General features: G+C 51.8%; 2 protein-coding genes across 2 annotated transcripts; both read left to right on the top strand.

The window, feature by feature from the left end:
• Positions 1–269: 269 nt before the first annotated feature.
• Positions 270–2,865, top strand: LOC136302258 (DNA polymerase epsilon subunit 4-like). The gene is made up of 4 exons (XM_066205652.1): positions 270–521; positions 1,337–1,421; positions 1,716–1,757; positions 2,425–2,865. Exons 1-4 carry the CDS (start codon positions 270–272, stop codon positions 2,436–2,438), a joined length of 393 nt encoding a protein of 130 aa, XP_066061749.1. The 3' UTR covers positions 2,439–2,865.
• A 1,940-nt stretch (positions 2,866–4,805) lies between these two features.
• LOC136302090 (uncharacterized) lies at positions 4,806–14,262 on the top strand. The gene is given in 9 exon segments (XM_066205404.1): positions 4,806–4,866; positions 5,417–5,512; positions 9,614–9,741; positions 10,584–10,652; positions 10,654–10,711; positions 10,714–10,785; positions 11,043–11,045; positions 13,482–13,663; positions 14,200–14,262. Coding segments are annotated over 9 exon segments (732 nt in total).
• Positions 14,263–16,020: the final 1,758 nt, after the last annotated feature.

The following is a 16,020-nucleotide window of genomic DNA, read 5'->3' as shown; positions in this document are numbered from 1 at the left end:
GAGAGGCGCTGAGGGGCATCTTTGGGGAGGACAGCCATGAGGGTGTGGGGGCTGTGTTAAGGGCCATGGCGAAGGGGAGGATGAGGGGCCGTGTTTGGGGCTGAGATGAAGGGGAAGGCGAGCGGCTGCGTTTCGCGACAGCGTGAAGGGAAGGAGGAGGGGCCGCCCCGGGGGCCGCCGGCGCTGCAGGGCCCCGCCGAGGATGCAGCGAGGCCGCGGCGAGCCCGGCCCGGCCCCGCGGCCCCGCGCAAGCGCAGCGCTCGGGCGGGATGGCGGCGGCGGCCGCCGTGCCGGGGCCGGGGCCGGGGCCGGGGCCGGGGCCGGGGCCGGGGCCGGGGCCGGGGCCGGGGCCCGCGGAGGCGGCGGCGCCCGGGGAGGACGCGGCGGGCGCGGGGCCGCAGGGGCCGGCTGCGAGCCGCCTGGCCCGGCTGCCGCTGGCGCGGGTGAAGGCGCTGGTGAAGGCGGACCCGGACGTCACCCTGGCCAGCCAGGAGGCCGTGTTCGTGCTGGCGCGGGCCACGGTGAGGGGCGGCCCCTGGGGACCCTGCAAGCCGGGACGCTGCGGGACGCGGGGATGCTGCTCAGTCTGTCCCACAACGTTTTTCCTTCTCTCCCGGGGCGGTTGCGATCAGCCCGACCTGGGGAAGGGTCTGGAGCCCCCAGGAGCAGCTGGGGGAGCTGGGAAACGGGCTCAGCCTGGAGGAAAGGAGGCTGGGGGGGACTTCTGGCTCTCCACAATTCCCTGACAGGAGGGGGCAGCCAGGTGGGCGTCGATCGCTTCTCCCGAGCATGAAGGCACAGGACAAGAAGAAATGGCCTCAGGGGAGGTTGAGGATATTGGGAAAATTCCTTCATGGAGAGAGTTGTCAAGCTCTGGCACAGGCGACCCGGGGCAGTCACCATCCCTGGAACTGTTTAAAAAAATGTAGCACTTGGGGACATGGGATGGTGGTGAACGTGGAGGTGGTGCTGGGTTGATGGTTGGACACAATGATCTTAGAGGTATTTCTCCACCTGATGGATTTCATGATTCATCTCCTGAGCACAGGACACCTTTCCCCTTTCAGAAGGTGCCCTGGGAGCCCCTGGTGTGGAGTGGTTCTCCCAGAGAACGTGGGTTTCAAGGATCCCACATTCCTAGCTTTCTCCCTCATTGCTTGTCCTGTGCATCACTGTCCAGCCATTTCCTCTGGTATTTTCAGACCTGTTTACTGGGAATGGGTAATGTTAGGAGGAAGAGTCTGATTTAATCCCGAAGCCTTGTAGGACCTTCCTTTTTCCTCAGGATATTCTCTCTCTCATCTCCTATGTGAACCTGTCCTGTTTTGCCTTGCAGGAGCTGTTTGTTGAAACCATAGCCAAAGATGCATACGTGTATGCCCAGCAAGGAAAAAGGAAAACCCTGCAAAGAAAAGACCTGGGTATGGGAGCATGTTCTGTGCTGGTCTTAGCGAAGGGTTGCTGCAATGGGGGATTTTTCCACCTGTCTGGAGGTGCTGAAGTAATTATGGATTTATTCTTTCTTTCTCTCAAGATGGTAGAGAAAAACTTCTACCAAAGGCTACGCTAATAATTTCACACACTATCTCCAAAACAAGTAAATCTCTTTGAAATTGGTCACTATGCTGTTACGTAATTTAAAATGCTGCAGTTTGAAACAGATGCAACTATGAAGTTGGTTTATCTATTTTATTTGGTCTCAATTTGCTTTTCAGATAATGCTATTGAAGCTATTGATGAATTTGCTTTTTTGGAAGGTGAGTTTCTACTTGATTTCAGTATTTTGTGTAATCACCTACTTAGGAGAGAAAGAACGGAATCATTTGCAAAGCTCTCTGCTTCCACATCCTCAGTAATTCCTAGTGTGGGTTGCAATGCCCCTCTGAGCACTGGAATGGCTCAGCTGTGTGGGAACTGACAGTAGTCAGAACATGGATTTTTAGGCTTCAGGCAGCAGCAGCAGCAGAGCATGTGGGAACTTAGTGCTCTCTCACTCTGGCCTGGGAAATCGTAAGGAGGAATCCAAACAATCCTTGGAAAGTAAAAGACCGTTAGCAGGTGGTGTTTTTGCCTGGTTCTTGTTTACTTGTAAGAAACAGTCAAGAGGTGCTGTTCCAAATGACCAGTCAAATTCATTGTAGTGAAGCACTGTATAAAAGAGTCTGTCTTTCAATAAATCATTGCTATAATGCTCTCCGGAGAACCGGCGTTTCCACGTGTTATTGTTTGAGCCGTCCTGAATCGTAACGATACACCTGGACCTTGAGGCATGTGTAGTAGTTTTTTGGGCTAGATTTGGTTTTACTCTTGTGTGATTTCTTTAAAGTGATTGCACTTTCTTTTGCCAGCTTGTAAACAAGATTTTTTTGTTCACAGAACCGCACTTCTGATTCCTGAGACTATAATGTGTTTTTTCATTTTCAGGTACTTTGGACTGAGCTGGACAGAGACGCAGCTCTCTGGAGAAAGAGACTGCCGAGGTGGTGCGAGATGGAAAACAGGATGCTGAGAGTTCAAAAATAATTCTTAGAATTGAGATACTGAAGTTGAGACATGGCAACCATGATATTTTATATAAAGCTGAAGTTGTTGTAAGTTCTTTATTTAAAATGCATATTTTTTCATAACTATTTTGTATGTCCCTTCCCATGTGGCTGTAGTGCAGCTCTCTGCTCTGGCCAGGTTACACAGCAGTAACTCCCAGCAGCAATCCCAGCCTGTTTGGGTACTCTGCAGCACCACGGAGCTGTGAACAGAGTGGCTTGGCTCAGGTGCCCAGGCACAAGGAATTTTTTTAATGGAAGTGTGGGTTTTGTTATGTATGCTTGTCTCTTAACACAATTAAATTTTTGTTGTTGTTGTTGAGCAGCTGTGCTGATTTCTGCTTTGGGCTGGGGATCCTGTAGCGTGGTGGTACATGGTGTGGTTTTGATAGGATGCCTTCTCTAGCCTTTTGGTTTTGCTAATTGTTTTCACGAGGCATCCATTCCAGAGAAACCCAGCTGTCCTCCAGGAACTTGGGATGAGCTCAAGGGGAACTCGGCTTGTTCCAAGGGCTGTGCAGCTTCTGTAAATGTCTGTGATTGTTGCACTTGTAAGTAATTGTAGGAAAAAACCCCAACACCCTGAACCTCATTTTGAATGCCAGGGGAGTGTCCATGCTGCTATCACTGTTCTCTTGTGTGCTCTCCTCATCCTGGCAAAAATGTTTTCCCTGGGAACTGGATCTGTTCCCTGTGCTGTGTCCCTGGACAAGTTGGTGCAGAGATCCCGAGTTCTGTGGTGAGGGACTGTGTGCATCCTGTGTTCAGGAATGCTGCTGTCATCAGCTGTGTCTGAGAGCCCCTAACAGCACAAGTGCACCAGCGCTGCCTCTGCTGCTTCCAGGACTTGGGTGACTAGGGCTTTCCTACTTTAACTAATGCTTTCCTATGTAGAGTTAACAGCAGAACTGTGTGGCTGTGGGGGACATGCTGCCATCACTGCTGTGACATGTCCTGCTGTGTTGCTAGCATTGTTCAAGTGCCAGCTCTGACTCCATTTGGTGTGGGGAGGGACAGGACAGGGTTATCCCCAGATAAAACAATTGAATGGGATGAAGGAAGATGAAGCATGCATGTTCTTCCAAATGAGGGTATCTCAGAGTGGCTCCTGGTCACTACAAACTTAAATTAGTTTGGAAGTGGTGGTAAGAACAAAGAGCCGCAAGGGAACTTCCCCATGCTGTCAGCAAATCCAGTCAGTGCTTCTCAGGAAACACTTCGAAATTTGCTGGAAGCCTGATCGAAGCCTGATCATGCTGGGAGCACAGTCCTCATCATGTGGGAGAGATGCTTATTCCCAGGCTGCCGAGGTGTTTGTTCAGATCACAGTCAAGGGACATTTGCTGGGACATTGTTGGGGGTTAGGTTTGTTCCTTCTTTCTCTAAAGAATTTTTTCCCCCATAAGTTACCAAGGAGACCAAGTGTTGGATACTTGAGAGTACTTAGCCGAAACAAAGAGGTGGACAAAGGTGGAAGGGGGAGATAACGCAGGTAAAAGACAGAGCTTGAGGCAGCTGCGGGCTGTTCTTTGTTCGGCGTTCAGGGAGAGAATACAGCTGGGCTGTTGCTGGCTGGAAGAGTTTCACTGTGGCCAAAGGGATTCAGTCCTGGGAAATCTACTATCACCGGTTCGGCCTGAATCCTGAGTTTTCCCGGCCACCTGCGGGAGCTGGTCCAGGCCCTGCCTCGCCTTCGGCTCCTTCGGCGCTGCTCGTCTTGCTGCAGCGTGACCCTGCACCCCCTGCGCTGCCGGGACATCCTGCCCCTGCCTGCCGGGACACCCTGCCATCCCAGCTACCAGCCCGGGACTTTTCCACTCTTTCAGCTTGGTGCTCTGAGGATCCTGCAGGGACACCGAAACCAAACTGCCCTGGGTTTTGTGAAACAAAGCCCTCAAGGTTCTTGGTGCTGTTTTCTTTTGTTATTGATATTGTAGTTGTTTGGTGATTTTGTTTTGTTGGATTTTTTTGGGTTTTTTTGCTTTGTAATACATACTAGTAAAGAACTGCTATTCCTGTTTCCCAAATCTTTGCCTAAGAGCCTCTGATTGTAAATTTATAATTGGAAAAAAAAAGGGGGGAGGGGGGGTTTACACTCTCCATTCCAAAAGAAACTCCAGCTTGTACCTGGCAGATACCTGTCTTCCCAAACCAAGACGGATATGCAAGCCCGTTTGGCTTGGAGCTGTTCACCTTCTCACCTGCCAGGGAGGGCAGGTATAAATGTCAGAGATACTGTTCCCGTGCTTCCCAGGGTGCAGCATGCAGGACCCACGAGCTCTGGTTTTCATCACAGGGCTGTTGCAGGCTCCCATCTTTGCCAGTAAGTTCCTTTTTCCTTCTCGTCCTTGGCACTGCTTTGGCCGCTGGTGTGGGCAAGCAGAGGGGATGTGGTGTGGGGCTGCAGCAGGCTCTGCTCCCATTTGATGCTGCTGTGGTTGGTGTGTGCTTTCCACAGTGAACAGCATGGAGGAGTGTCTGCACTTGGCAAGCAGTGGGGGGGTTGTGTCAGGGGAAGGTGCTGTGCAGGAATCTGGGGGAGCTTAGTGCCCATGGGCTCCTCTGTGGTATGGGAGGGGACTCCTTTTACCCAGATCTGCAGTAAGGTGGAAGTAGAAGAGAGCAGATAAGTAGTGCAATAACAGTGCCAGAGTGTTTTCCTGGAGTAACTAAATAGGGTGTTCAGCCCACCAGGTCTGGGTCGGATGTGTCATGTCCATCTATAACAAAACCTCTTTATGCTGCAGCCATTTAGTTCAGGATAGGGAGCAGCTGGAGCTGTGCTGGGTACTCAGTGCCTCATCCCAGCTCAGGCAGAAAAGGTGGGGAATTGTAACTGGGGTAATGCTGGACTCGGTGGTTTGTGACCACAGGTAAAGGAGCCATCGGCAGAGTGGAGGAGCAAGGGAATCTGTTTGCAAAGAGGGGCTGCTGCAGGAGGCAGAGCCATTTCCTCCACGTTGGGCACGGTGAGTTCATAGCATCATGGACTTGTTTGGATTGGAAGGGACCTTAAAGCTCATCTTGTCACAGCAGGGACACTTTCCACTGGACCAGGTTGCTCTAAGCCCTGTCCAACCTGGCCTTGATGGCCCAACACTTCCAGGGATGGGACAGCCACAGCCCCTCTGAGTTTCCCTTCACCCTCCAGAAGATGCTTCCACACACACCCACATCCTGCCCATCACTTGGCTGGTTTTTTTTATGTTGAAGTTTTCCAAGTGACTTTTCCATTGAGGGATTAAGGACAGAAATGTGCTGGGGACCTGTTGCCCAGATGATCCAACTTTATCTTTTGTAGCACAGGAACTGATGAGTAGCCTGACCCCGGCTGCGACGGTGCGGTGCCTCTCTAGGGGCTTTTGCCCACACTTCCTGACCAGCTCTGGCACCGTCGTTGCAGAAGGGTACGGTTCTGTATTTGGGAATACACTTCTGATCCTTTGAGTCCTTGCCTTAGCAGAAGTGTGAACCGTGCGAGAAACAAAGGGATGGAACTCCGGTGGGGAACTTCAACTGGTCTTTATTAAATGTACACAACTTCCTTTCACCCAGGAGTCAGCCCACCAAAGCCAACTGAACCCGGGGGTTTTCACCTTAAATCTGGGGGTGGGGAGGATACAGCTTGGAACCAATCCAGAATGGCAAAGGGGTGACCCTGAACCTAAATGACAAACCATAGAACTAATCAAGAAACAAAGGGGGAAGGGGAACCTGGACCCCACCAACCACACAAAGTCCTCACCAGAACTTTCTAGAGATCAGGGTGAGGCTTCAAAGTGACAGGCAGAACCCAGGTGTCACATAACAATCATGGATTGATAAATAACTGGGACAAACCATCATGGGATAATACATGGGTATATGGGAAAAACCATTCTGAAACAGTAAAAGACAACCATATGTATATAAAACTGGGAAAACTTCAAAACACACCACTACACCCTGTGTCTGTTCCTTTGCACAAAGGAGCTCAGTTCCCTGGACCTGAGCTGCACCATGGTTGATTCTGTGTTTGAATTCCCTGTTTATTGCTGCATAAGTTCAGGATGACTACAGATTTTTGCTCCCCAGGATTGATGTTGTAAGTGCTATCAGCAGTGCAACAAGCTGCCCTGTAAAAGCAGAGAAAGCAGAGGAAATAGAAAGTAGCTCCATTTGCTCATCAGAAAAAAGTCTGTGGCCTTCAGGAGCAGCCTGTGGGCCTGGTTCCCCTTTGCATTGACTGTTAGGACACAACAGCTTCACACTCTTGAGTTTTCTTAGGATTTTTCAGTGCACGAGAGTAGCACTTGTACAAATTTAACCTTTAGTGTTTGCCCAATACCAGTTTCTTGTGTACAGTAGGAATGATAAAATTATCATATCCAAATTAAGAGCTGTTACAAGCAGTGACAGCTTGTCAGCTCCAGAGGCATCAACTTTAGAAGAATAAATAATGAAAACATAATCACAGAATCACAGAATATGCTGAGTTGGAAGGGACCCACAAAAAATCATCAAGTCCAACTCCCTGCCCTACACAGAGCCATCTCCAAGAGTCACATCATGTGCCTCAGGGCATTGTCCAAATGCTCCTTGAGCTCTGTCAGGTTTAGTGCTGTGACCATTCCCTGGGGAGCTTGTTGCAGTGCCTGACCACTGTCTGGGGGAAGAACCTTTTACTAATACCCAGCCTCAACCTCCCTGACATGACTTCAGCCCATTCCCTCGGGTCATGTCACTGTCACCACAGAAGAGAGGTCAATGTCTGCCCTGCCTCTTCCCTTCCTTGAAAGGCATAACTGCAATGAGGTCTCCCTTCAGTCTCCTGCAGGCTGAACAGACTAAATGCCCTCAAGCTGCTCCTCAAATGGCTTCCCCTCAGGACCTGCACTGTCTGTTGCTCTCCTTTGGACAGTCTCCAACAGCTTTGGATCCTTCTGATCTTGTGGTGCCCAAAGTGCCCCCAGCACTGGAGGTGAGGCTGCCCCAGTGCAGAGCAGAGCAGGACAATCCCTCCCTGGGCCTGGTGCCCCCCAGGACACGGTGCCCCTTTGGGCTGCCAGGACTCAGCTGTCCTCAGATCCAACTTGCCATCGACCAGGACCCCCGGGTCCCTTCCCACAGCGCTGCTCTCCAGCCTCTCATTCCCAGTCTGTCCCTGCATCCAGGGCTGCCCCACCCCAGGGCAGGGTCCGGCACTTTCCCTTGTTGAACTTCATATGGTTGGTGGTGATCTTGCCGTCTGATTTACTGAGGTCTCCCTCTGGCACCTCCCTGCCTTTGAGGGAGTTAGCAGCTCCTCCCAGTTTTGTATCATCTGTGAACATGCTCAGTGTCCTTTCCAGTCCTATGTCCAAGACATTTATGAAGATGTTGAAGAGCACAGGGCTGAGGATGGAGCCCGCAGAACTGCACTGGTGACTAGTGCTAGCCTGATGTCACCCCAGTCACTGTCACCCTTCATGCCTCACCCATGAGCAGTTGCTCACCCATCCCATGATATGGTCATCTTGCTATAGGATAGACAGTTTGTCCATAAGGATCCTGGGAGAGACAGTAACAAAACCTTTACTGAAATTCAAAAAGATTACATCAGCTGGCTTTCCTGGGTCAACCAGGTTGGTCATTTTGTCATAAAAGGTGGGACAAGCAGGACTTTCCTCTCAGGAAGCCATGCTGGCTGTGGCTAGTGACTGTGTTGTCTTCCAGGTGTTTTTCAACACCTTCCAGAATAATCTTCTCCATAACTTTACCAAACACTGAAATGACACTGACAGGCTCGTAGTTTTTGGGATCCTCCTTGTTCTTGAAAATCAGGACAACATTTACCAGCTTTCAGTCAGCTGCAACCTCTTTGGGTTCCCAAGAATGCTCAAAAATTATCAAGAGATATATATATATAATATTTGGAAAAAATAAAAATCACAGCTTGTATGGCAGCAGAGCTGGGAGGACAGGGGTTAACAGTGTCTTCAGCTGGCACAGTGTCCTTTGACAAGTGCCAGCTGTCTTCGCCCTGCTGTGGGTGAGGAGCATCCACAGGGGTCGCCACTGGAATGGCTGATAAGCTGGGAATTGCTGCCTGGCTTCCTGCTCACTCCTTCCCTGACCAAAGGGATCCTCAGGCAGCCAGCAGCAGCTGTACCCCAAGTGTGAGTTTCAAATGTCCCTTCCTGTTTCCTGGTCCCCTGCAGCTGGCACTGGGTACACTGAAAATCCATTTTTAAATCAAATGCAAAATTTACATTGTTGCAGCACACACTGTCTGTGACTTCAGCAGGTCTAAGCAAACGGATTACAGTGGTAGATGGTGCTGTGGGAACTTCTTGTGCAAATTTTCTTCCCTGTTATCTGATGAAGTAAGGATTTACATCAATCAATCTTGAAGTATGGACACTGCTATGAAGGAAAAATAGCTAATTTCAAAAAGATTTCCAGAAGAAACAGCCTTTAGCCAATAAACACTGATAATTTGTAAACTCAAAATACAGCCGAGCAAACCAATCCAAACCTGAATGCCCTGGTCCTGCACCTCCCCTGCTCCCACACCCAATCCCACCTTCGCATCTTCTGACATGGAGCTGATGTGCCAATGCAGGAAATTGGGGTTTGGCTGGGGGAGACAGGTTTGTTTCCAGCTTGAGCAGCTTCACTGGGCTCCAAGAGAGACGGATCCCTCTGCCCAGGACCCACTGGACTTGAGGCTTGCTCAGTATGTGCAAGATCTGCGGTTCAGCCATGGCTGAGCATCCCCGGGAAAAGGGATTTGTTGATCAGGGCACTCACCTGTTCGCACCCCATCCCTCACGTGTGCTCACTAAAGAAAAAGCCTGTGATTTCTTAGTAAAATTCTAATTCTTTTTTAGTCTGTGTGCACTGACCAGTCTAATATAAAGTGTTTTATTCCTGGTCTGTAAACACCAGTTTGATGTGAGAGCACTGCTAGTGCCAGACTGTCCCTTAGGAATTTCCACCTCAGACTGAAGGAATTTCTCTCCCAGGCAGACTTCCCAGGGGTGGGCCATGTCTTTTTTGTCAGTGTTTGTGTGGTACTCAGCCCTGGTTTGGGCTTGGTATCACACAATACATCTCTGGCAGCCCTGTCAGCGTGGGCCTTGGGAAGTGCCACTCCAGCTGCCCATCCCAGCCGATCAGCTCCCTTCACCTCAGCATCCCAGGGCTCTCCATGCTCGATTTCCTAAGGAGCAGGAAGGTCAGTACTTGGGGCAGGGGGAGGGTCAGGTCCTGGTGACTCGAGCTGGGGTTTTATACATGTTTTAAAAGACCTGCTTTTGGCTTGTTAGAAAACCCATCGCTGAGTGTCTCATACTCCCCTGGCCTGAGCAGTGGCTTGTGCAGGCAAGACAGAGGGAAACTCTCCAGCAGTACTGGATACCTCGGGGCAGAGGAAGGGCCAGAGCTCAACCAGGGAAGGGATTGTGGCAACGCCCACCCAGCTGCCCTGGCAGCATCTGAGCGCAGTTCTGGCTTCTCACAGCCCAGCAGCTCTTTCAGCCACCTCTGCTGTACCTGAGAGCTGCTCCCTCATGTGCAGAGAGGTTGGAGGCCTGTTTCTGCCTCTTTGAGCAAGACTGACAGGATGTCATTCCCACATGATGTGCCATGTATCACTCTTACGAGGGACTTGAAGGAGCCTGTGCATTTGGGGACATGGCTGTGGTGCTCTTCTCATCCCAGGAGAGCTGCCATTGCCTAAAGTCCCATCTCTACTGGGATAAAAGACCCTAGAGAAAGGTGGACACTCTGTGGGTGCTGTGTACATATGTGTCCTGTGAGGGATCACCTGTAACTAAGACAGATTTTCTTACCATTTGTCTCATTGTTATCAGCACCGTGGCATTGCTGGTGCAGTGTCCTCCAGGCAGGCAGGGTGAGAGAGAGAGAGGAGTAAAAGCTGAGCCAGTTCCAGGCCAGGGGAGGTTTGTGTCCGGAGCTGATGAGGGAGGCTGTTCCCTGTGCTGTGTTTTTACATGAGCGTGTCCCCTGGCACTGTCCTGTGCCTCTGCAGGTGAGAGCCCCGCGTTCCTGCCCCAGGGGTCCTGCCGTGAGCCGGCACAGCTGCACCTGGAGCGGCTCCTGCTCCTCGAAGGCCTTAGGGAGGTTGGAAGTGGTCGAGGGTTGCCACTGCAGCACCTGCCCCGAGGAATGTCTTCGCCTCCCGACCCTAAAACTTCCTTTCCAGACTCTCCCTGGGAGGTCATGATGGACGTGGGGAAATGCTCTGGCCCAGCCTACAGTGCAGATATGAACAAGGGAGAGCTCCTCTCCCTCTCTCTGGGAATATCGCAACGAGCCGTCTTTGTGACCAGCACCAATGTCCAAACTCAGGGCACTCGGTCTGCCTTTGGGAGTTTTGGGATTGTGTTTTGGGGTTGAGTTTCCTGTTGCTGGGCCTTTACCACGCGGGTCTGCAAGCACAGTGATAATTCTCTGCCACGTGCATGGGTGAGGATGATGATACAACCACCTCATGTACCAGGAAACGTTCTCTAGCCAGTGAGTGTGGAATCAGAGGAACCCCGGCTGGGAAGGACCTCAAGAGTCTCTGCTCTGACCCTCCCAATCAAAGCAGGGAAACCAACCTGATGATAAAAGCTCTGCTGGAAACAGAGCCCTGGAAAATGCAATTTCCTTACTGAGAGTCTGAAATGTCCTTTTAGTACCAGTGAATTACACTGATGGTTCAAAAATCACTTGGAAATGGAAACCAAAAAAATCATTCCAGATGGGTCAAAACCTCCCACTGGGACAAAGCTGAACTTGTTCATTGAGAACTGGTGAGTTGTCTTGCGAGTTCACTCATAAAATAACCCAAGACACATCCGTGGAGATTAACTGATTTTATCAGAATTGAAAGTGGTGTTGAAATGATTTACCACAACTGTTTGACAAATTCCACTGTCCTGGAATTTGCTGATGTAATTTTTTGGCATTTCTAAAACCCAACCCGCTCAAACCTCCCGGCAGCTGCTGTGGCAGGGCTGTGGCACTGCCACTAGAGAGGGACAGAGACCGCGGGAGTGCTAAAGTGAGCCCGGAGAGGAGCGCAGGGGGCTGGAAATTCATTCCACGATTCTGAGAACTGCAGGGGCCGGGAGTGGGCAGCAGAGCCCCCGAGGGCTCTGCCCGAGGCCGGGTCCCCTCCTGGGGCTGCGCCAGGAGCCCACAGCCCTGCACAGGCGGCAGCAGCCGCTGATTATCCAGCTGCAAGTGGCAAAGGCAATTAGGCAGCGTGAAGTGCTTTCTTCCAGAGCCGGGAGAATCAGCATTTACTTCCCAGACGTGTTAGTGGAAGGTGCTGGACGATTCTGTTGCTCTGGGGAGGGGAATTAATGGAGCGGGGAGGGAGAATCTCAGTCATGGTAATAGCCCAGGGCTGGCAAATGTGGACTCGCCTCTGCCCTAGGGCAGGTCTCTGCACTTTCCTTCTGGATCTTCCCGCATAAAGTCAAGCTGATACTTTCAGTGTCATGATAAAGACTTGGAAACATCAGAGGAAGGAACGGGGCGGGGCGGGGGGGAGGGGGACGGGGCTGGAGAGGGATGTTAAAATCTCACCCAGAAGTACTGACTTCCAGAAATGCGTTGTCATTTTGTGACCCGCTCTTAAGGCATCCCAGAGATACTTGCTTTCAGAAATGATTTTTCCTTCCCCTGGAAATAGCTCCATCCTGGAACAAAGAAGTCTCCTCCAGCAGCTGCTGAAGTAGTTGGGAGGGAGCAGGAAACTCTCAAAACCCGTTCAAAGCCAGGAGCCAAACACAAACCCCAAAGGATCCACACCCCAGGGCTGGGACAGGCAGGACCAGGCCCTAGATAGAGCCCAAACCCACTTGGCCATCAGCTCAGTCATCCTCCTCCCCCTCCTCTAGCTCAGCAATGGAGATTTTTAACCCTAATTTACTCAGAGAGGGGAGAAAAGACAGGAGATTCAGCACAGAAACAATGTAGTTTCTTTCTGCACAGAACATCAGCTCAGACTGAGCCACGCAGGACAGTCTGTGCCTCTCCCATTTCAAGCAGATGTAGTTGCAGCTGGAGGACCCTTGTCCCTTCTCTCCAGTTGCTGAGCAGGATTTTGTTCTGGGAGATGGGGCCATTGTCCACCTCCCCCTTCCACCCGTCTGGTACCAGCCATCCTTCATCATATACCCCTTCCCTTCCCTTCCCTTCCCTTCCCTTCCCTTCCCTTCCCTTCCCTTCCCTTCCCTTCCCTTCCCTTCCCTTCCCTTCCCTTCCCTTCCCTTCCCTTCCCTTCCCTTCCCTTCCCTTCCCTTCCCTTCCCTTCCCTTCCCTTCCCTTCCCTTCCCTTCCCTTCCCTTCCCTTCCCTTCCCTTCCCTTCCCCCACCCCACGGTGGCAGATGCCATACTTGGTGCTCCTGTGGGGAGCCCAGTGCAGAGCAAACCCTTTGGAGGGGCCTGGGGAATAAATCTCCAGGAGAGTCTGTAACACTGACTCCAGCATCTGAGAAGTCCATTCAGGGCACCGTCCCTAGCAAATCCAGCGGAAATGCTGGATTGAGTAAACGCTAAATCACATTCCCCCATCCCTGGTGTGAGAGTGTGGCTCTGTGAAAAGTGCTGCCATCAATATTTTGTGTTCAAATACAGTTTTTCTCAGATATAACATGGAGAGGTTCATGTTCGCTCCCCAGAACTGGATCTTTCGCAGGGTCAGGAACAGCAGTCACAAATTACACCCACAATAACCTGCCTTTCCTCATGGTCTGAAACTGGGATGGAGGAATAAAACCTACCACTAAAGCCCTGAGCTGGTGTAGGAATGAGCCCCGAACTTGCAGCTGGGATCCTGAAAGAGAGAACAGCCTTTTCCAGTGGGTGCTGGATGCCAAAAGCTGGATGGTCTGTGCTGCTGCTGCAGGAACCTTGGGTTCAGCTCCAGGTTAATTGTCCCTCTTGCTTCTTTGCAGATGGACTTTTTTGTGTGCCCACAAAGTCCAGCACTGCTCTGGTCAAAAACCCACATGGTCTGGAGGTGGTTCAGATACTACAGAACCGCGAAATGAAGGAAAAATGCTGTCGTGTCTCCCAGGTGGAATATTATTATGAAATTGTCCAGAGTTCTGCAGGACACAGGGAGGAACAGCTCAAGGTAGGTTTCCAGGGGTTTGGCTCCTCTCTGGTGGGCTCAGCTGGACCCTCATGTGGGGTTTGAGCTGCTGAGTGAATGCTCAAACATCAGCAGCTTCACACTAGCATCAAACTAGAGTGGCAAAACCCTCACATTTGTATTCTCTAATGCTATAAAATGTATTCTGCTGCCACTAATTAGTGCATAAATCAGGGCCATAAAGGAACAAATGGCTTTTTCTTTGGAGGGAGGATTTATTTTAAAAAGTAATTAAGGAACAGTGATGTTTATTTTTTAAAATATTTAGTTGTTAGGTATGTCTCCAATTCAACAGAGATCCTACTCTCTAGTTGAGTATATATTTGTGCACAGAGACCTCTGACTCAAAAACCACTGCTATGCCCCCCAAATACTTCTTACCAGCTATGCCTTGCTGCTGCCTTTCTTTGGGGATGGATGCCTCCTCCTGAGGCTGGAGGGAGGGTGAAGGGTCCTGGGGTGTCCCTGCTGAGGGGCTGCAGGGGATTTTTGTGCCTTTGTTTTGCAAATCTTTGCAGGAAATCGATGTGGGAAGGTGCTTGGGCAGCTGCTCCTCGGGGGATCCCTTCTTGCTTAGGTAAGCACAGCTGCCAGGCTCCATCCGCCCTCCCTCCCGCACATCTGCATCCCGGGCCAGGTGGGAGCTGGCCCTGGTCCTCTCACCCGGACGCATCTGCGGCTCCCCGGGCGGGGCGGACACGGAGCAGGGTTTGGGCAGCACCCCCAGCTCGCCCACCGTGCTGTGCTGTGCTGTGGCGGGCGGGGAGAGCCAGACCTGCCGTGACGGGGCTGAATTCGGCAGGTGGTTACAGAGCCTGCGGTGTCCCAGGACAGCAGACACAGATCCTGAGAGTGAGGTTCTGCAGCCTGGAATGTGCCCCTCCTGTCCCTCACCTGCTGGCAAAGCTGTGGGGCAGGAAGAGTAGGGGGTTGCTGGGGCAGGGTGGGTCCAGGCAGTTGTTTCAGGCTGAAGGGGCAGGACTATGTGTTGATTGTAGACAAAAATATGAGTCCCCAGCACAGGAAGGACATGGGCAAGTTGGAGCAAGTCTAGAGGAGGCCACGGAGATGCTCCAAGGGCTGGAGCCCCTCTGCTCTGGAGCCAGGCTGGGAGAGCTGGGGGTCTCCACATGGAGAAGAGAAGGCTCAAGGGAGAGCTCAGAGCCCCTTTCAGATCCTAAAGGGGCTCCAGGAGAGCTGGAGAGGGACTGGGGACAAGGGATGAAGGGACAGGACAAGGGGAATGGCTTCCCACTGCTGGAGGGCAGGGGTAGATTGGACATTGGAAAGAAATTCTTGGCTGTGAGGTTGGTGAGTTCTTGCACAGGTTGCCCAGGGCAGCTGTGGCTGCCCCATCCCTGGGAATGTTCCAGGCCAGGTTGGATTGGGCTTGGGATAACACTCTGGGATAGTGGAAGGTTTCCCTGCCCGGGGGCAGGAGTTGGGATCAGATGAACTTTAAGGTCCCTTCCAACCCAAACCATTCTGGGATTCTTTGCGTGCAAAGGGAAGCAAATCAAACCATGCAGGAAGAAAGACCTGCTCTGCTCAGGCAGAGGGAGGTGACAGCTCACAAGTTACTCCAGGAGTAAGGAAATACTGCAGGAAAAGAGCTGCCTCACTTCTCCCCCATCCTACTCCAGAGCATCTACCCTTTTCCCGAGCGTGAACAGAAGATCCAGGATGTTGGGGGGGGGGGGGGGGGGGGGGCTGTACTGGGGATGTACTGGTTGGGGACATGGGAGTTTTTCCTTTGACTGCACTGAGTCTACTGGGGATGTACCGGGGATGTACTGTTTTTTCTCTAACTGCAGGGAGTCACAAGACGGAGAGGAATACCTGGTTTGGGCACAAGCTGTCCCGAGACGCTGTGCCTCTCACGGCTATGATAGGCACAGGTTCCGGAGCCTTCGGGACCAAGTCCGCACCGTTGCTGCCATTCGGGAGTGCAAGTGCCGGGGATAGCGGGGCTGGAAGCTGCGGGTGGGGCTCCTGAAGACCCCGCCAGACTGTCTGTAGGATATGTAAATGAGAGAAGGCTATTTTTTTGAATAAAAGCTTCTTTAACCGGCGGGTATAAATGAACCCTCTACAAAATGTTTCGCAGCTTGTAAAATAAACATCGTGGGCAATTTGCAGGTCCTTGGGGCTCCCCTGTGCAGCTCCACGGCCCCTCTGCATCCAGCAACCCAGGAGGACGCTGCCGTCTGGCACGGGCTGGGGGGTGCAACGGCTTGGCTGCTCCCGGTTACAAACTATGGAGCCGGAGACAGGAGAGGGAACCAGGAGCTGGGCGTGTTGGGGCAGAGCTGTCTCCTCTGCAGGCACCCCCAGATATC

This window comes from Chamaea fasciata, unplaced genomic scaffold, assembly GCF_029207755.1.
Source record: "Chamaea fasciata isolate MVZ Bird 193981 ecotype frontalis unplaced genomic scaffold, bChaFas1.0.hap1 SCAF_28, whole genome shotgun sequence".
Taxonomy (NCBI): Eukaryota; Metazoa; Chordata; class Aves; order Passeriformes; family Sylviidae; genus Chamaea; species Chamaea fasciata.
Note: the sequence above shows the minus strand (reverse complement) of the source record. Positions and strands in the feature narration are given on the sequence as shown.

What these genes read in the sequence shown, in the direction of transcription:
- LOC136302258 (XM_066205652.1), top strand. Translation starts at nt 270, where the DNA reads ATGGCGGCGGCGGCCGCCGTGCCGGGGCCGGGGCCGGGGCCGGGGCCG. An exon ending in TCGTGCTGGCGCGGGCCACG is followed by an intron (nt 522 to 1,336) that starts GTGAGGGGCGGC and finishes TTTGCCTTGCAG; the next exon opens with GAGCTGTTTGTTGAAACCAT. An exon ending in CCTGCAAAGAAAAGACCTGG is followed by an intron (nt 1,422 to 1,715) that starts GTATGGGAGCAT and finishes TTTGCTTTTCAG; the next exon opens with ATAATGCTATTGAAGCTATT.